The sequence below is a fragment of the Branchiostoma floridae genome, chromosome 10 (assembly GCF_000003815.2).
Source record: "Branchiostoma floridae strain S238N-H82 chromosome 10, Bfl_VNyyK, whole genome shotgun sequence".
NCBI classification, from domain to species: Eukaryota; Metazoa; Chordata; class Leptocardii; order Amphioxiformes; family Branchiostomatidae; genus Branchiostoma; species Branchiostoma floridae.
The window spans coordinates 17,847,908-17,867,386 of NC_049988.1; the positions used below are offsets into that span (position 1 = coordinate 17,847,908).

Genomic DNA, 19,479 nt, shown 5'->3' on the forward strand with positions numbered 1-19,479 from the left:
CGTTGTGCTTGCTGAAGATTGTTCTGTAGACTGTCGGCCAGTTGAATGACCCGTAGATGTGCTGACAAGTGTGCTTGCAGCAATTTCAGTTGAAGGTGTGACCGAAGACGATCCAAATGTGCTAGCTTGCTTCGTTGTTGTACTAGCCACGGTGGTCCCTGTCAAGGTTGACGTCAAAGTGCTTTGTTCTGTCGTCATGGGCAGCGTAGGAACTGTTGTTCTTTGCGCGGTCGTACTTTGGTCCACCGGTGTAGATTCAGAAAACGTTGTCGAATGGACGGACGTTCTTGACCTGCTGGTAATGGAACTTAGTTCAACGGTGGTGCCTGTTGAAGAATATCCTGTCGACTGCGCAGTTGAAAATCCCGCAGAAGTGCTGAAAAGTGTACTTTCAGCACGTTCTGTCGAAGAAGCTGCAGAGGACAATCCAATCGTGCTTGTCTGTTCTGCAGATGTAGTAGCCACTGTCGTCTCACCAGGAGTCGATGTCACAGTGCTTCGGTCAGTGGTTGCCGGAAGTGTACGAAAGGTGGTTCTTTGTGTAGTGCTACTTTGATCTGTCGATGTAGATTCTTCCGGCGTTGTCGTTGGCACTGAAGTTCCTTGGCTGCTTGTGGTCGTTTTCATGCCGTATGTTGTGGCCGTGGACGGATGCCCCGTGGTCTGCGATACGGTAGTATGACCTTCCGACGTGTCGTGGCTTGTGCTTGTAGCACTGGCTGTTGTAGACGTGGCGGAAGACGATTCAAATGTGCTAGCCCTCTCCGTTGTTGTAGTAGCCGAAGTGGTCTCTGCAAGGGTTGAGGCCAACGTGCTTTGCTCAGTTGTTACCGGCAGTGTCGGAACTGTGGTTCTTTCCGCGGTCGTGCTTTGGACTACCGTTGTGCTTGCTGAAGATTGTTCTGTAGACTGTCGGCCAGTTGAATGACCCGTAGATGTGCTGACAAGTGTGCTTGCAGCAATTTCAGTTGAAGGTGTGACCGAAGACGATCCAAATGTGCTAGCTTGCTTCGTTGTTGTACTAGCCACGGTGGTCCCTGCCAAGGTTGACGTCAAAGTGCTTTGTTCTGTCGTCATAGGCAGTGTAGGAACTGTTGTTCTTTGCGCGGTCGTACTTTGGTCCACCGGTGTAGATTCAGAAAACGTTGTCGAATGGACGGACGTTCTTGACCTGCTGGTAATGGAACTTAGTTCAACGGTGGTGCCTGTTGAAGAATATCCTGTCGACTGCGCAGTTGAAAATCCCGCAGAAGTGCTGAAAAGTGTACTTTCAGCACGTTCTGTCGAAGAAGCTGCAGAGGACAATCCAATCGTGCTTGTCTGTTCTGCAGATGTAGTAGCCACTGTCGTCTCACCAGGAGTCGATGTCACAGTGCTTCGGTCAGTGGTTGCCGGAAGTGTACGAAAGGTGGTTCTTTGTGTAGTGCTACTTTGATCTGTCGATGTAGATTCTTCCGGCGTTGTCGTTGGCACTGAAGTTCCTTGGCTGCTTGTGGTCGTTTTCACGCCGTATGTTGTGGCCGTGGACGGATGCCTCGTGGTCTGCGATACGGTAGTATGACCTTCCGACGTGTCGTGGCTTGTGCTTGTAGCACTGGGTGTTGTAGACGTGGCGGAAGACGATTCAAATGTGCTAGCTCTCTCCGTTGCTGTACTAGCCACGGTGGTCTCTACAAGGGTTGAGGCCAACGTGCTTTGCTCAGTTGTTACTGGCAGTGTCGGAACTGTGGTTCTTTCCGCGGTCGTGCTTTGGACTACCGTTGTGCTTGCTGAAGATTGTTCTGTAGACTGTCGGCCAGTTGAATGACCCGTAGATGTGCTGACAAGTGTGCTTGCAGCAATTTCAGTTGAAGGTGTGACCGAAGACGATCCAAATGTGCTAGCTTGCTTCGTTGTTGTACTAGCCACGGTGGTCCCTGCCAAGGTTGACGTCAAAGTGCTTTGTTCTGTCGTCATAGGCAGTGTAGGAACTGTTGTTCTTTGCGCGGTCGTACTTTGGTCCACCGGTGTAGATTCAGAAAACGTTGTCGAATGGACGGACGTTCTTGACCTGCTGGTAATGGAACTTAGTTCAACGGTGGTGCCTGTTGAGGAATATCCTGTCGACTGCGCAGTTGAAAACCCTTCAGAAGTGCTGACAAGTGTACTTTCAGCACTTTCTGTCGAAGAAGCTGCAGAGGACAATCCAATCGTGCTTGTCTGTTCTGCAGATGTAGTAGCCACTGTCGTCTCACCAGGAGTCGATGTCACAGTGCTTCGCTCACTGGTTGCCGGAACTGTACGAAAGGTGGTTCTTTGTGTAGTGCTACTTTGATCTGTCGATGTAGATTCTTCCGGCGTTGTCGTTGGCACTGAAGTTCCTTGGCTGCTTGTGGTCGTTTTCATGCCGTATGTTGTGGCCGTGGACGGATGCCCCATGGTCTGCGATACGGTAGTATGACCTTCCGACGTGTCGTGGCTTGTGCTTGTAGCACTGGCTGTTGTAGACGTGGCGGAAGACGATTGAAATGTGCTAGCCCTCTCCGTTGTTGTAGTTGCCGACGTGGTCTCTGCAAGGGTTGAGGCCAACGTGCTTTGCTCAGTTGTTACTGGCAGTGTCGGAACTGTGGTTCTTTCCGCGGTCGTGCTTTGGACTACCGTTGTGCTTGCTGAAGATTGTTCTGTAGACTGTCGGCCAGTTGAATGACCCGTAGATGTGCTGACAAGTGTGCTTGCAGCAATTTCAGTTGAAGGTGTGACCGAAGACGATCCAAATGTGCTAGCTTGCTTCGTTGTTGTACTAGCCACGGTGGTCCCTGCCAAGGTTGACGTCAAAGTGCTTTGTTCTGTCGTCATAGGCAGTGTAGGAACTGTTGTTCTTTGCGCGGTCGTACTTTGGTCCACCGGTGTAGATTCAGAAAACGTTGTCGAATGGACGGACGTTCTTGACCTGCTGGTAATGGAACTTAGTTCAACGGTGGTGCCTGTTGAAGAATATCCTGTCGACTGCGCAGTTGAAAATCCCGCAGAAGTGCTGAAAAGTGTACTTTCAGCACGTTCTGTCGAAGAAGCTGCAGAGGACAATCCAATCGTGCTTGTCTGTTCTGCAGATGTAGTAGCCACTGTCGTCTCACCAGGAGTCGATGTCACAGTGCTTCGCTCACTGGTTGCCGGAACTGTACGAAAGGTGGTTCTTTGTGTAGTGCTACTTTGATCTGTCGATGTAGATTCTTCCGGCGTTGTCGTTGGCACTGAAGTTCCTTGGCTGCTTGTGGTCGTTTTCATGCCGTATGTTGTGGCCGTGGACGGATGCCCCATGGTCTGCGATACGGTAGTATGACCTGCCGACGTGTCGTGGCTTGTGCTTGTAGCACTGGCTGTTGTAGACGTGGCGGAAGACGATTCAAATGTGCTAGCCCTCTCCGTTGTTGTAGTAGCCGAAGTGGTCTCTGCAAGGGTTGAGGCCAACGTGCTTTGCTCAGTTGTTACCGGCAGTGTCGGAACTGTGGTTCTTTCCGCGGTCGTGCTTTGGACTACCGTTGTGCTTGCTGAAGATTGTTCTGTAGACTGTCGGCCAGTTGAATGACCCGTAGATGTGCTGACAAGTGTGCTTGCAGCAATTTCAGTTGAAGGTGTGACCAAAGACGATCCAAATGTGCTAGCTTGCTTCGTTGTTGTACTAGCCACGGTGGTCCCTGCCAAGGTTGACGTCAAAGTGCTTTGTTCTGTCGTCATAGGCAGTGTAGGAACTGTTGTTCTTTGCGCGGTCGTACTTTGGTCCACCGGTGTAGATTCAGAAAACGTTGTCGAATGGACGGACGTTCTTGACCTGCTGGTAATGGAACTTAGTTCAACGGTGGTGCCTGTTGAGGAATATCCTGTCGACTGCGCAGTTGAAAACCCTTCAGAAGTGCTGACAAGTGTACTTTCAGCACTTTCTGTCGAAGAAGCTGCAGAGGACAATCCAATCGTGCTTGTCTGTTCTGCAGATGTAGTAGCCACTGTCGTCTCACCAGGAGTCGATGTCACAGTGCTTCGCTCACTGGTTGCCGGAACTGTACGAAAGGTGGTTCTTTGTGTAGTGCTACTTTGATCTGTCGAAGTAGATTCTTCCGGCGTTGTCGTTGGCACTGAAGTTCCTTGGCTGCTTGTGGTCGTTTTCATGCCGTATGTTGTGGCCGTGGACGGATGCCCCATGGTCTGCGATACGGTAGTATGACCTTCCGACGTGTCGTGGCTTGTGCTTGTAGCACTGGCTGTTGTAGACGTGGCGGAAGACGATTGAAATGTGCTAGCCCTCTCCGTTGTTGTAGTAGCCGAAGTGGTCTCTGCAAGGGTTGAGGCCAACGTGCTTTGCTCAGTTGTTACCGGCAGTGTCGGAACTGTGGTTCTTTCCGCGGTCGTGCTTTGGACTACCGTTGTGCTTGCTGAAGATTGTTCTGTAGACTGTCGGCCAGTTGAATGACCCGTAGATGTGCTGACAAGTGTGCTTGCAGCAATTTCAGTTGAAGGTGTGACCGAAGACGATCCAAATGTGCTAGCTTGCTTCGTTGTTGTACTAGCCACGGTGGTCCCTGCCAAGGTTGACGTCAAAGTGCTTTGTTCTGTCGTCATAGGCAGTGTAGGAACTGTTGTTCTTTGCGCGGTCGTACTTTGGTCCACCGGTGTAGATTCAGAAAACGTTGTCGAATGGACGGACGTTCTTGACCTGCTGGTAATGGAACTTAGTTCAACGGTGGTGCCTGTTGAAGAATATCCTGTCGACTGCGCAGTTGAAAATCCCGCAGAAGTGCTGAAAAGTGTACTTTCAGCACGTTCTGTCGAAGAAGCTGCAGAGGACAATCCAATCGTGCTTGTCTGTTCTGCAGATGTAGTAGCCACTGTCGTCTCACCAGGAGTCGATGTCACAGTGCTTCGGTCAGTGGTTGCCGGAAGTGTACGAAAGGTGGTTCTTTGTGTAGTGCTACTTTGATCTGTCGATGTAGATTCTTCAGGCGTTGTCGTTGGCACTGAAGTTCCTTGGCTGCTTGTGGTCGTTTTCATGCCGTATGTTGTGGCCGTGGACGGATGCCCCGTGGTCTGCGATACGGTAGTATGACCTGCCGACGTGTCGTGGCTTGTGCTTGTAGCACTGGCTGTTGTAGACGTGGCGGAAGACGATTGAAATGTGCTAGCCCTCTCCGTTGTTGTAGTAGCCGAAGTGGTCTCTGCAAGGGTTGAGGCCAACGTGCTTTGCTCAGTTGTTACCGGCAGTGTCGGAACTGTGGTTCTTTCCGCGGTCGTGCTTTGGACTACCGTTGTGCTTGCTGAAGATTGTTCTGTAGACTGTCGGCCAGTTGAATGACCCGTAGATGTGCTGACAAGTGTGCTTGCAGCAATTTCAGTTGAAGGTGTGACCGAAGACGATCCAAATGTGCTAGCTTGCTTCGTTGTTGTACTAGCCACGGTGGTCCCTGCCAAGGTTGACGTCAAAGTGCTTTGTTCTGTCGTCATAGGCAGTGTAGGAACTGTTGTTCTTTGCGCGGTCGTACTTTGGTCCACCGGTGTAGATTCAGAAAACGTTGTCGAATGGACGGACGTTCTTGACCTGCTGGTAATGGAACTTAGTTCAACGGTGGTGCCTGTTGAAGAATATCCTGTCGACTGCGCAGTTGAAAATCCCGCAGAAGTGCTGAAAAGTGTACTTTCAGCACGTTCTGTCGAAGAAGCTGCAGAGGATAATCCAATCGTGCTTGTCTGTTCTGCAGATGTAGTAGCCACTGTCGTCTCACCAGGAGTCGATGTCACAGTGCTTCGGTCAGTGGTTGCCGGAAGTGTACGAAAGGTGGTTCTTTGTGTAGTGCTACTTTGATCTGTCGATGTAGATTCTTCAGGCGTTGTCGTTGGCACTGAAGTTCCTTGGCTGCTTGTGGTCGTTTTCATGCCGTATGTTGTGGCCGTGGACGGATGCCCCGTGGTCTGCGATACGGTAGTATGACCTGCCGACGTGTCGTGGCTTGTGCTTGTAGCACTGGCTGTTGTAGACGTGGCGGATGACGATTGAAATGTGCTAGCCCTCTCCGTTGTTGTAGTAGCCGAAGTGGTCTCTGCAAGGGTTGAGGCCAACGTGCTTTGCTCAGTTGTTACCGGCAGTGTCGGAACTGTGGTTCTTTCCGCGGTCGTGCTTTGAACTACCGTTGTGCTTGCTGAAGATTGTTCTGTAGACTGTCGGCCAGTTGAATGACCCGTAGATGTGCTGACAAGTGTGCTTGCAGCAATTTCAGTTGAAGGTGTGACCGAAGACGATCCAAATGTGCTAGCTTGCTTCGTTGTTGTACTAGCCACGGTGGTCCCTGCCAAGGTTGACGTCAAAGTGCTTTGTTCTGTCGTCATAGGCAGCGTAGGAACTGTTGTTCTTTGCGCGGTCGTACTTTGGTCCACCGGTGTAGATTCAGAAAACGTTGTCGAATGGACGGACGTTCTTGACCTGCTGGTAATGGAACTTAGTTCAACGGTGGTGCCTGTTGAAGAATATCCTGTCGACTGCGCAGTTGAAAATCCCGCAGAAGTGCTGAAAAGTGTACTTTCAGCACGTTCTGTCGAAGAAGCTGCAGAGGACAATCCAATCGTGCTTGTCTGTTCTGCAGATGTAGTAGCCACTGTCGTCTCACCAGGAGTCGATGTCACAGTGCTTCGGTCAGTGGTTGCCGGAAGTGTACGAAAGGTGGTTCTTTGTGTAGTGCTACTTTGATCTGTCGATGTAGATTCTTCAGGCGTTGTCGTTGGCACTGAAGTTCCTTGGCTGCTTGTGGTCGTTTTCATGCCGTATGTTGTGGCCGTGGACGGATGCCCCGTGGTCTGCGATACGGTAGTATGACCTGCCGACGTGTCGTGGCTTGTGCTTGTAGCACTGGCTGTTGTAGACGTGGCGGAAGACGATTGAAATGTGCTAGCCCTCTCCGTTGTTGTAGTAGCCGAAGTGGTCTCTGCAAGGGTTGAGGCCAACGTGCTTTGCTCAGTTGTTACCGGCAGTGTCGGAACTGTGGTTCTTTCCGCGGTCGTGCTTTGGACTACCGTTGTGCTTGCTGAAGATTGTTCTGTAGACTGTCGGCCAGTTGAATGACCCGTAGATGTGCTGACAAGTGTGCTTGCAGCAATTTCAGTTGAAGGTGTGACCGAAGACGATCCAAATGTGCTAGCTTGCTTCGTTGTTGTACTAGCCACGGTGGTCCCTGCCAAGGTTGACGTCAAAGTGCTTTGTTCTGTCGTCATAGGCAGTGTAGGAACTGTTGTTCTTTGCGCGGTCGTACTTTGGTCCACCGGTGTAGATTCAGAAAACGTTGTCGAATGGACGGACGTTCTTGACCTGCTGGTAATGGAACTTAGTTCAACGGTGGTGCCTGTTGAAGAATATCCTGTCGACTGCGCAGTTGAAAATCCCGCAGAAGTGCTGAAAAGTGTACTTTCAGCACGTTCTGTCGAAGAAGCTGCAGAGGATAATCCAATCGTGCTTGTCTGTTCTGCAGATGTAGTAGCCACTGTCGTCTCACCAGGAGTCGATGTCACAGTGCTTCGGTCAGTGGTTGCCGGAAGTGTACGAAAGGTGGTTCTTTGTGTAGTGCTACTTTGATCTGTCGATGTAGATTCTTCAGGCGTTGTCGTTGGCACTGAAGTTCCTTGGCTGCTTGTGGTCGTTTTCATGCCGTATGTTGTGGCCGTGGACGGATGCCCCGTGGTCTGCGATACGGTAGTATGACCTGCCGACGTGTCGTGGCTTGTGCTTGTAGCACTGGCTGTTGTAGACGTGGCGGATGACGATTGAAATGTGCTAGCCCTCTCCGTTGTTGTAGTAGCCGAAGTGGTCTCTGCAAGGGTTGAGGCCAACGTGCTTTGCTCAGTTGTTACCGGCAGTGTCGGAACTGTGGTTCTTTCCGCGGTCGTGCTTTGGACTACCGTTGTGCTTGCTGAAGATTGTTCTGTAGACTGTCGGCCAGTTGAATGACCCGTAGATGTGCTGACAAGTGTGCTTGCAGCAATTTCAGTTGAAGGTGTGACCGAAGACGATCCAAATGTGCTAGCTTGCTTCGTTGTTGTACTAGCCACGGTGGTCCCTGCCAAGCTTGACGTCAAAGTGCTTTGTTCTGTCGTCATAGGCAGTGTAGGAACTGTTGTTCTTTGCGCGGTCGTACTTTGGTCCACCGGTGTAGATTCAGAAAACGTTGTCGAATGGACGGACGTTCTTGACCTGCTGGTAATGGAACTTAGTTCAACGGTGGTGCCTGTTGAAGAATATCCTGTCGACTGCGCAGTTGAAAATCCCGCAGAAGTGCTGAAAAGTGTACTTTCAGCACGTTCTGTCGAAGAAGCTGCAGAGGACAATCCAATCGTGCTTGTCTGTTCTGCAGATGTAGTAGCCACTGTCGTCTCACCAGGAGTCGATGTCACAGTGCTTCGCTCAGTGGTTGCCGGAAGTGTACGAAAGGTGGTTCTTTGTGTAGTGCTACTTTGATCTGTCGATGTAGATTCTTCAGGCGTTGTCGTTGGCACTGAAGTTCCTTGGCTGCTTGTGGTCGTTTTCATGCCGTATGTTGTGGCCGTGGACGGATGCCCCATGGTCTGCGATACGGTAGTATGACCTTCCGACGTGTCGTGGCTTGTGCTTGTAGCACTGGCTGTTGTAGACGTGGCGGAAGACGATTGAAATGTGCTAGCCCTCTCCGTTGTTGTAGTAGCCGAAGTGGTCTCTGCAAGGGTTGAGGCCAACGTGCTTTGCTCAGTTGTTACTGGCAGTGTCGGAACTGTGGTTCTTTCCGCGGTCGTGCTTTGGACTACCGTTGTGCTTGCTGAAGATTGTTCTGTAGACTGTCGGCCAGTTGAATGACCCGTAGATGTGCTGACAAGTGTGCTTGCAGCAATTTCAGTTGAAGGTGTGACCGAAGACGATCCAAATGTGCTAGCTTGCTTCGTTGTTGTACTAGCCACGGTGGTCCCTGCCAAGGTTGACGTCAAAGTGCTTTGTTCTGTCGTCATAGGCAGTGTAGGAACTGTTGTTCTTTGCGCGGTCGTACTTTGGTCCACCGGTGTAGATTCAGAAAACGTTGTCGAATGGACGGACGTTCTTGACCTGCTGGTAATGGAACTTAGTTCAACGGTGGTGCCTGTTGAGGAATATCCTGTCGACTGCGCAGTTGAAAACCCTTCAGAAGTGCTGACAAGTGTACTTTCAGCACTTTCTGTCGAAGAAGCTGCAGAGGGACAATCCAATCGTGCTTGTCTGTTCTGCAGATGTAGTAGCCACTGTCGTCTCACCAGGAGTCGATGTCACAGTGCTTCGGTCAGTGGTTGCCGGAAGTGTACGAAAGGTGGTTCTTTGTGTAGTGCTACTTTGATCTGTCGATGTAGATTCTTCAGGCGTTGTCGTTGGCACTGAAGTTCCTTGGCTGCTTGTGGTCGTTTTCATGCCGTATGTTGTGGCCGTGGACGGATGCCCCGTGGTCTGCGATACGGTAGTATGACCTGCCGACGTGTCGTGGCTTGTGCTTGTAGCACTGGCTGTTGTAGACGTGGCGGAAGACGATTGAAATGTGCTAGCCCTCTCCGTTGTTGTAGTAGCCGAAGTGGTCTCTGCAAGGGTTGAGGCCAACGTGCTTTGCTCAGTTGTTACCGGCAGTGTCGGAACTGTGGTTCTTTCCGCGGTCGTGCTTTGGACTACCGTTGTGCTTGCTGAAGATTGTTCTGTAGACTGTCGGCCAGTTGAATGACCCGTAGATGTGCTGACAAGTGTGCTTGCAGCAATTTCAGTTGAAGGTGTGACCGAAGACGATCCAAATGTGCTAGCTTGCTTCGTTGTTGTACTAGCCACGGTGGTCCCTGCCAAGGTTGACGTCAAAGTGCTTTGTTCTGTCGTCATAGGCAGTGTAGGAACTGTTGTTCTTTGCGCGGTCGTACTTTGGTCCACCGGTGTAGATTCAGAAAACGTTGTCGAATGGACGGACGTTCTTGACCTGCTGGTAATGGAACTTAGTTCAACGGTGGTGCCTGTTGAAGAATATCCTGTCGACTGCGCAGTTGAAAATCCCGCAGAAGTGCTGAAAAGTGTACTTTCAGCACGTTCTGTCGAAGAAGCTGCAGAGGACAATCCAATCGTGCTTGTCTGTTCTGCAGATGTAGTAGCCACTGTCGTCTCACCAGGAGTCGATGTCACAGTGCTTCGGTCAGTGGTTGCCGGAAGTGTACGAAAGGTGGTTCTTTGTGTAGTGCTACTTTGATCTGTCGATGTAGATTCTTCAGGCGTTGTCGTTGGCACTGAAGTTCCTTGGCTGCTTGTGGTCGTTTTCATGCCGTATGTTGTGGCCGTGGACGGATGCCCCGTGGTCTGCGATACGGTAGTATGACCTGCCGACGTGTCGTGGCTTGTGCTTGTAGCACTGGCTGTTGTAGACGTGGCGGAAGACGATTGAAATGTGCTAGCCCTCTCCGTTGTTGTAGTAGCCGAAGTGGTCTCTGCAAGGGTTGAGGCCAACGTGCTTTGCTCAGTTGTTACCGGCAGTGTCGGAACTGTGGTTCTTTCCGCGGTCGTGCTTTGGACTACCGTTGTGCTTGCTGAAGATTGTTCTGTAGACTGTCGGCCAGTTGAATGACCCGTAGATGTGCTGACAAGTGTGCTTGCAGCAATTTCAGTTGAAGGTGTGACCGAAGACGATCCAAATGTGCTAGCTTGCTTCGTTGTTGTACTAGCCACGGTGGTCCCTGCCAAGGTTGACGTCAAAGTGCTTTGTTCTGTCGTCATAGGCAGCGTAGGAACTGTTGTTCTTTGCGCGGTCGTACTTTGGTCCACCGGTGTAGATTCAGAAAACGTTGTCGAATGGACGGACGTTCTTGACCTGCTGGTAATGGAACTTAGTTCAACGGTGGTGCCTGTTGAAGAATATCCTGTCGACTGCGCAGTTGAAAATCCCGCAGAAGTGCTGAAAAGTGTACTTTCAGCACGTTCTGTCGAAGAAGCTGCAGAGGACAATCCAATCGTGCTTGTCTGTTCTGCAGATGTAGTAGCCACTGTCGTCTCACCAGGAGTCGATGTCACAGTGCTTCGGTCAGTGGTTGCCGGAAGTGTACGAAAGGTGGTTCTTTGTGTAGTGCTACTTTGATCTGTCGATGTAGATTCTTCAGGCGTTGTCGTTGGCACTGAAGTTCCTTGGCTGCTTGTGGTCGTTTTCATGCCGTATGTTGTGGCCGTGGACGGATGCCCCGTGGTCTGCGATACGGTAGTATGACCTTCCGACGTGTCGTGGCTTGTGCTTGTAGCACTGGATGTTGTAGACGTGGCGGAAGACGATTGAAATGTGCTAGCCCTCTCCGTTGTTGTAGTTGCCGACGTGGTCTCTGCAAGGGTTGAGGCCAACGTGCTTTGCTCAGTTGTTACCGGCAGTGTCGGAACTGTGGTTCTTTCCGCGGTCGTGCTTTGGACTACCGTTGTGCTTGCTGAAGATTGTTCTGTAGACTGTCGGCCAGTTGAATGACCCGTAGATGTGCTGACAAGTGTGCTTGCAGCAATTTCAGTTGAAGGTGTGACCGAAGACGATCCAAATGTGCTAGCTTGCTTCGTTGTTGTACTAGCCACGGTGGTCCCTGCCAAGGTTGACGTCAAAGTGCTTTGTTCTGTCGTCATAGGCAGTGTAGGAACTGTTGTTCTTTGCGCGGTCGTACTTTGGTCCACCGGTGTAGATTCAGAAAACGTTGTCGATTGGACGGACGTTCTTGACCTGCTGGTAATGGAACTTAGTTCAACGGTGGTGCCTGTTGAAGAATATCCTGTCGACTGCGCAGTTGAAAATCCCGCAGAAGTGCTGAAAAGTGTACTTTCAGCACGTTCTGTCGAAGAAGCTGCAGAGGACAATCCAATCGTGCTTGTCTGTTCTGCAGATGTAGTAGCCACTGTCGTCTCACCAGGAGTCGATGTCACAGTGCTTCGGTCAGTGCTTGCCGGAAGTGTACGAAAGGTGGTTCTTTGTGTAGTGCTACTTTGATCTGTCGATGTAGATTCTTCAGGCGTTGTCGTTGGCACTGAAGTTCCTTGGCTGCTTGTGGTCGTTTTCATGCCGTATGTTGTGGCCGTGGACGGATGCCCCGTGGTCTGCGATACGGTAGTATGACCTGCCGACGTGTCGTGGCTTGTGCTTGTAGCACTGGCTGTTGTAGACGTGGCGGAAGACGATTGAAATGTGCTAGCCCTCTCCGTTGTTGTAGTAGCCGAAGTGGTCTCTGCAAGGGTTGAGGCCAACGTGCTTTGCTCAGTTGTTACCGGCAGTGTCGGAACTGTGGTTCTTTCCGCGGTCGTGCTTTGGACTACCGTTGTGCTTGCTGAAGATTGTTCTGTAGACTGTCGGCCAGTTGAATGACCCGTAGATGTGCTGACAAGTGTGCTTGCAGCAATTTCAGTTGAAGGTGTGACCGAAGACGATCCAAATGTGCTAGCTTGCTTCGTTGTTGTACTAGCCACGGTGGTCCCTGCCAAGGTTGACGTCAAAGTGCTTTGTTCTGTCGTCATAGGCAGTGTAGGAACTGTTGTTCTTTGCGCGGTCGTACTTTGGTCCACCGGTGTAGATTCAGAAAACGTTGTCGAATGGACGGACGTTCTTGACCTGCTGGTAATGGAACTTAGTTCAACGGTGGTGCCTGTTGAAGAATATCCTGTCGACTGCGCAGTTGAAAATCCCGCAGAAGTGCTGAAAAGTGTACTTTCAGCACGTTCTGTCGAAGAAGCTGCAGAGGACAATCCAATCGTGCTTGTCTGTTCTGCAGATGTAGTAGCCACTGTCGTCTCACCAGGAGTCGATGTCACAGTGCTTCGCTCAGTGGTTGCCGGCACTGTACGAAAGGTGGTTCTTTGTGTAGTGCTACTTTGATCTGTCGATGTATATTCTGCAGGCGTTGTCGTTGGCACTGAAGTTCCTTGGCTGCTTGTGGTCGTTTTCACGCCGTATGTTGTGGCCGTGGACGGATGCCCCGTGGTCTGCGATACGGTAGTATGACCTTTCGACGTGTCGTGGCTTGTGCTTGTAGCACTGGCTGTTGTAGACGTGGCGGAAGACGATTGAAATGTGCTAGCCCTCTCCGTTGTTGTAGTTGCCGAAGTGGTCTCTGCAAGGGTTGAGGCCAACGTGCTTTGCTCAGTTGTTACCGGCAGTGTCGGAACTGTGGTTCTTTCCGCGGTCGTGCTTTGGACTACCGTTGTGCTTGCTGAAGATTGTTCTGTAGACTGTCGGCCAGTTGAATGACCCGTAGATGTGCTGACAAGTGTGCTTGCAGCAATTTCAGTTGAAGGTGTGACCGAAGACGATCCAAATGTGCTAGCTTGCTTCGTTGTTGTACTAGCCACGGTGGTCCCTGCCAAGGTTGACGTCAAAGTGCTTTGTTCTGTCGTCATAGGCAGTGTAGGAACTGTTGTTCTTTGCGCGGTCGTACTTTGGTCCACCGGTGTAGATTCAGAAAACGTTGTCGAATGGACGGACGTTCTTGACCTGCTGGTAATGGAACTTAGTTCAACGGTGGTGCCTGTTGAAGAATATCCTGTCGACTGCGCAGTTGAAAATCCCGCAGAAGTGCTGAAAAGTGTACTTTCAGCACGTTCTGTCGAAGAAGCTGCAGAGGACAATCCAATCGTGCTTGTCTGTTCTGCAGATGTAGTAGCCACTGTCGTCTCACCAGGAGTCGATGTCACAGTGCTTCGCTCAGTGGTTGCCGGAAGTGTACGAAAGGTGGTTCTTTGTGTAGTGCTACTTTGATCTGTCGATGTAGATTCTTCAGGCGTTGTCGTTGGCACTGAAGTTCCTTGGCTGCTTGTGGTCGTTTTCATGCCGTATGTTGTGGCCGTGGACGGATGCCCCGTGGTCTGCGATACGGTAGTATGACCTGCCGACGTGTCGTGGCTTGTGCTTGTAGCACTGGCTGTTGTAGACGTGGCGGAAGACGATTGAAATGTGCTAGCCCTCTCCGTTGTTGTAGTAGCCGAAGTGGTCTCTGCAAGGGTTGAGGCCAACGTGCTTTGCTCAGTTGTTACCGGCAGTGTCGGAACTGTGGTTCTTTCCGCGGTCGTGCTTTGGACTACCGTTGTGCTTGCTGAAGATTGTTCTGTAGACTGTCGGCCAGTTGAATGACCCGTAGATGTGCTGACAAGTGTGCTTGCAGCAATTTCAGTTGAAGGTGTGACCGAAGACGATCCAAATGTGCTAGCTTGCTTCGTTGTTGTACTAGCCACGGTGGTCCCTGCCAAGGTTGACGTCAAAGTGCTTTGTTCTGTCGTCATAGGCAGTGTAGGAACTGTTGTTCTTTGCGCGGTCGTACTTTGGTCCACCGGTGTAGATTCAGAAAACGTTGTCGAATGGACGGACGTTCTTGACCTGCTGGTAATGGAACTTAGTTCAACGGTGGTGCCTGTTGAAGAATATCCTGTCGACTGCGCAGTTGAAAATCCCGCAGAAGTGCTGAAAAGTGTACTTTCAGCACGTTCTGTCGAAGAAGCTGCAGAGGATAATCCAATCGTGCTTGTCTGTTCTGCAGATGTAGTAGCCACTGTCGTCTCACCAGGAGTCGATGTCACAGTGCTTCGGTCAGTGGTTGCCGGAACTGTACGAAAGGTGGTTCTTTGTGTAGTGCTACTTTGATCTGTCGATGTAGATTCTTCAGGCGTTGTCGTTGGCACTGAAGTTCCTTGGCTGCTTGTGGTCGTTTTCATGCCGTATGTTGTGGCCGTGGACGGATGCCCCGTGGTCTGCGATACGGTAGTATGACCTTCCGACGTGTCGTGGCTTGTGCTTGTAGCACTGGATGTTGTAGACGTGGCGGAAGACGATTGAAATGTGCTAGCCCTCTCCGTTGTTGTAGTTGCCGACGTGGTCTCTGCAAGGGTTGAGGCCAACGTGCTTTGCTCAGTTGTTACTGGCAGTGTCGGAACTGTGGTTCTTTCCGCGGTCGTGCTTTGGACTACCGTTGTGCTTGCTGAAGATTGTTCTGTAGACTGTCGGCCAGTTGAATGACCCGTAGATGTGCTGACAAGTGTGCTTGCAGCAATTTCAGTTGAAGGTGTGACCGAAGACGATCCAAATGTGCTAGCTTGCTTCGTTGTTGTACTAGCCACGGTGGTCCCTTCCAAGGTTGACGTCAAAGTGCTTTGTTCTGTCGTCATAGGCAGTGTAGGAACTGTTGTTCTTTGCGCGGTCGTACTTTGGTCCACCGGTGTAGATTCAGAAAACGTTGTCGAATGGACGGACGTTCTTGACCTGCTGGTAATGGAACTTAGTTCAACGGTGGTGCCTGTTGAAGAATATCCTGTGGACGGCGCAGTTGAAAATCCCGCAGAAGTGCTGAAAAGTGTACTTTCAGCACGTTCTGTCGAAGAAGCTGCAGAGGACAATCCAATCGTGCTTGTCTGTTCTGCAGATGTAGTAGCCACTGTCGTCTCACCAGGAGTCGATGTCACAGTGCTTCGGTCAGTGGTTGCCGGAAGTGTACGAAAGGTGGTTCTTTGTGTAGTGCTACTTTGATCTGTCGATGTAGATTCTTCAGGCGTTGTCGTTGGCACTGAAGTTCCTTGGCTGCTTGTGGTCGTTTTCATGCCGTATGTTGTGGCCGTGGACGGATGCCCCGTGGTCTGCGATACGGTAGTATGACCTGCCGACGTGTCGTGGCTTGTGCTTGTAGCACTGGCTGTTGTAGACGTGGCGGAAGACGATTGAAATGTGCTAGCCCTCTCCGTTGTTGTAGTAGCCGAAGTGGTCTCTGCAAGGGTTGAGGCCAACGTGCTTTGCTCAGTTGTTACCGGCAGTGTCGGAACTGTGGTTCTTTCCGCGGTCGTGCTTTGGACTACCGTTGTGCTTGCTGAAGATTGTTCTGTAGACTGTCGGCCAGTTGAATGACCCGTAGATGTGCTGACAAGTGTGCTTGCAGCAATTTCAGTTGAAGGTGTGACCGAAGACGATCCAAATGTGCTAGCTTGCTTCGTTGTTGTACTAGCCACGGTGGTCCCTGCCAAGGTTGACGTCAAAGTGCTTTGTTCTGTCGTCATAGGCAGTGTAGGAACTGTTGTTCTTTGCGCGGTCGTACTTTGGTCCACCGGTGTAGATTCAGAAAACGTTGTCGAATGGACGGACGTTCTTGACCTGCTGGTAATGGAACTTAGTTCAACGGTGGTGCCTGTTGAAGAATATCCTGTCGACTGCGCAGTTGAAAATCCCGCAGAAGTGCTGAAAAGTGTACTTTCAGCACGTTCTGTCGAAGAAGCTGCAGAGGACAATCCAATCGTGCTTGTCTGTTCTGCAGATGTAGTAGCCACTGTCGTCTCACCAGGAGTCGATGTCACAGTGCTTCGGTCAGTGGTTGCCGGAAGTGTACGAAAGGTGGTTCTTTGTGTAGTGCTACTTTGATCTGTCGATGTAGATTCTTCAGGCGTTGTCGTTGGCACTGAAGTTCCTTGGCTGCTTGTGGTCGTTTTCATGCCGTATGTTGTGGCCGTGGACGGATGCCCCGTGGTCTGCGATACGGTAGTATGACCTGCCGACGTGTCGTGGCTTGTGCTTGTAGCACTGGCTGTTGTAGACGTGGCGGAAGACGATTGAAATGTGCTAGCCCTCTCCGTTGTTGTAGTAGCCGAAGTGGTCTCTGCAAGGGTTGAGGCCAACGTGCTTTGCTCAGTTGTTACCGGCAGTGTCGGAACTGTGGTTCTTTCCGCGGTCGTGCTTTGGACTACCGTTGTGCTTGCTGAAGATTGTTCTGTAGACTGTCGGCCAGTTGAATGACCCGTAGATGTGCTGACAAGTGTGCTTGCAGCAATTTCAGTTGAAGGTGTGACCGAAGACGATCCAAATGTGCTAGCTTGCTTCGTTGTTGTACTAGCCACGGTGGTCCCTGCCAAGGTTGACGTCAAAGTGCTTTGTTCTGTCGTCATAGGCAGTGTAGGAACTGTTGTTCTTTGCGCGGTCGTACTTTGGTCCACCGGTGTAGATTCAGAAAACGTTGTCGAATGGACGGACGTTCTTGACCTGCTGGTAATGGAACTTAGTTCAACGGTGGTGCCTGTTGAAGAATATCCTGTCGACTGCGCAGTTGAAAATCCCGCAGAAGTGCTGAAAAGTGTACTTTCAGCACGTTCTGTCGAAGAAGCTGCAGAGGACAATCCAATCGTGCTTGTCTGTTCTGCAGATGTAGTAGCCACTGTCGTCTCACCAGGAGTCGATGTCACAGTGCTTCGGTCAGTGGTTGCCGGAAGTGTACGAAAGGTGGTTCTTTGTGTAGTGCTACTTTGATCTGTCGATGTAGATTCTTCAGGCGTTGTCGTTGGCACTGAAGTTCCTTGGCTGCTTGTGGTCGTTTTCATGCCGTATGTTGTGGCCGTGGACGGATGCCCCGTGGTCTGCGATACGGTAGTATGACCTGCCGACGTGTCGTGGCTTGTGCTTGTAGCACTGGCTGTTGTAGACGTGGCGGAAGACGATTGAAATGTGCTAGCCCTCTCCGCTGTTGTAGTAGCCGAAGTGGTCTCTGCAAGGGTTGAGGCCAACGTGCTTTGCTCAGTTGTTACCGGCAGTGTCGGAACTGTGGTTCTTTCCGCGGTCGTGCTTTGGTCTACCGGTGTGCTTGCTGAAGATTGTTCTGTAGACTGTCGGCCAGTTGAATGACCCGTAGATGTGCTGACAAGTGTGCTTGCAGCAATTTCAGTTGAAGGTGTGACCGAAGACGATCCAAATGTGCTAGATTGCTTCGTTGTTGTACTAGCCACGGTGGTCCCTGCCAAGCTTGACGTCAAAGTGCTTTGCTCTGTCGTCATAGGCAGTGTAGGAACTGTTGTTCTTTGCGCGGTCGTACTTTGGTCCACTGTTGTAAAATCGGAAGGCGATGTTAAGTGGACTGTAGCCTTTTTGTATCCTTGAGTATTAATAATTTGTGATCATGAATTTTATATTTCAATCACATAAATTTGAATATATTGTCTTTTGTCATGACTCTTCTCTTTCTTCTTTTGTCACATCTTTTATTGGAAATCCACCTTTTTTTAATATATAGAATGATTGTTGAATGACCTGAAACTTTTTTGCCTTCTCTTTTTAGATAGAAGCATTGAAAATTACTTTATTTAGGGTTTTGGTCAATTTAGTTCCAAAACATATTTTGGCCCAGTACCCTTGTATTATAATCTTACAACTTAAAATTTGGTACAGAGATGCACTGGACATGCACAGGGCCACCTTTTGCATTCATCACTTTTAAAATGAGTTATTTTGGACCATTTTTACTCAAAATGCATATTTTGGGCTGCAATGCCCTTTTTACAAACCAAATAACCTAAAATGTGCAAAGTGGTATGGAAGATATGTAGTCACAGTACTTCATTTTTTCCCCTTCTGGCATACATTGCTTAAAAATGTTGAATTTTTGCCTCTTCTAGACTAAACATGTATAGTTTTGGCTCTTATGTTTTTCTTTTAAACCAAATAACATAAAAATTTGGTAGGAGACTGCATACAGTATGTCCCAACAAGACCCACACGGAACTATTTTTACACGTATGGTACACGAGACTCGAGAATTACTTAATTTGGGATATTTTGCCATGTTTGACCAAAAATTTATATCTTGGGTTCGTTTGCATGCGGACGGGGTGGATTGAAATTTGCTGTATTTGCTCAAGTGCACATGTCGGCCTTTCTAGTTGAATATTGTAATTGTCGGGTGATGGTTTGGGTTGTTGATGACTTTTCTAGTGATGACGCCGTTACTTATAGTATTATAGTTTCATAAATGATGAAAATGTATGGAGATAAATTTTGTTAGCCTTACCTTCACAGTTGCTTTCGACGGCTAAATCACCGATTCTGAAATGCATAGTTACAAGTAAATGAGTAACCAAAGAAATACAAGCCGTTTAACGATTAACGATGCAATGTGTTCAACATATTGTTGATAAAAGTAAACACACAAACCTGCATTCTCTGTTAGAGTCGACCACGACGCAAAACGACCCGATGGAACAGTAATCATCATCGCACACCTCTGGAGGGGATAAAATAACGACATTGTCTTAGTTTAAGTCGTTTTAGTGACATACTTGAGAAAAAGGTACACAGCTTAAAGTATTTCAAGCTAACTCCTTAATACTAAAATATCACTGTATCTATGTTATGGTGACATCTGTTGAATGACATCCTCAAAGATATATATCTAGATTAACCTGAGTTCCACAAACCTGTATGGTCGCCAAATTATGTTACCCTTTCTCACTCAAGTATCATACATGCTTACCATTTATTATGCAAATAAGGATTTCATTCGCCACCAAAATAACAAATTTTCAAAGTGTGAAAGTGCTATCCTAGCAAGGAAGGCCATTTGTTCTCACTGATTATGTAAATTAGTCTCCCAATGCATGGTTGATATCTAAGGGTGTTCACCTTAACTAAGCTTAAAAATTCTGCATGAAATGCACGTCATTTACCGCAAGAATTTAAAGTAGTATCTTCCTCGTTAGGT

At 49.6% G+C, this 19,479-nt stretch overlaps 2 protein-coding genes across 2 annotated transcripts; both read right to left on the reverse strand.

The window, feature by feature from the left end:
* On the reverse strand, positions 1-14,813 carry LOC118425010 (pneumococcal serine-rich repeat protein-like; the record flags this gene model as incomplete). Its single annotated transcript, XM_035833825.1, has 3 exons — positions 9,235-14,813; positions 4,174-9,203; positions 1-4,113 (listed from the first exon to the last, which is right to left on the reverse strand). Coding segments are annotated over exons 1-3 (14,601 nt in total), but the record flags the coding sequence as incomplete, so codon positions are not given.
* Positions 14,814-14,819: 6 nt separating this feature from the next.
* On the reverse strand, positions 14,820-19,019 carry LOC118425011 (mucin-22-like). The gene is made up of 4 exons (XM_035833826.1): positions 18,933-19,019; positions 18,790-18,824; positions 15,237-17,826; positions 14,820-14,856 (listed from the first exon to the last, which is right to left on the reverse strand). Exons 3-4 carry the CDS (start codon positions 17,777-17,779, stop codon positions 14,820-14,822), a joined length of 2,580 nt encoding a protein of 859 aa, XP_035689719.1. The 5' UTR covers positions 17,780-17,826; positions 18,790-18,824; positions 18,933-19,019.
* Positions 19,020-19,479: the final 460 nt, after the last annotated feature.

What these genes read in the sequence shown, in the direction of transcription:
- LOC118425011 (XM_035833826.1), bottom strand. Translation starts at nt 17,779, where the DNA reads ATGACGACAGAGCAAAGCACTTTGACGTCAAGCTTGGCAGGGACCACC. An exon ending in CTAAGTTCCATTACCAGCAG is followed by an intron (nt 14,857 to 15,236) that starts GTCAAGAACGTC and finishes CAACCCTTGCAG; the next exon opens with AGACCACGTCGGCAACTACA.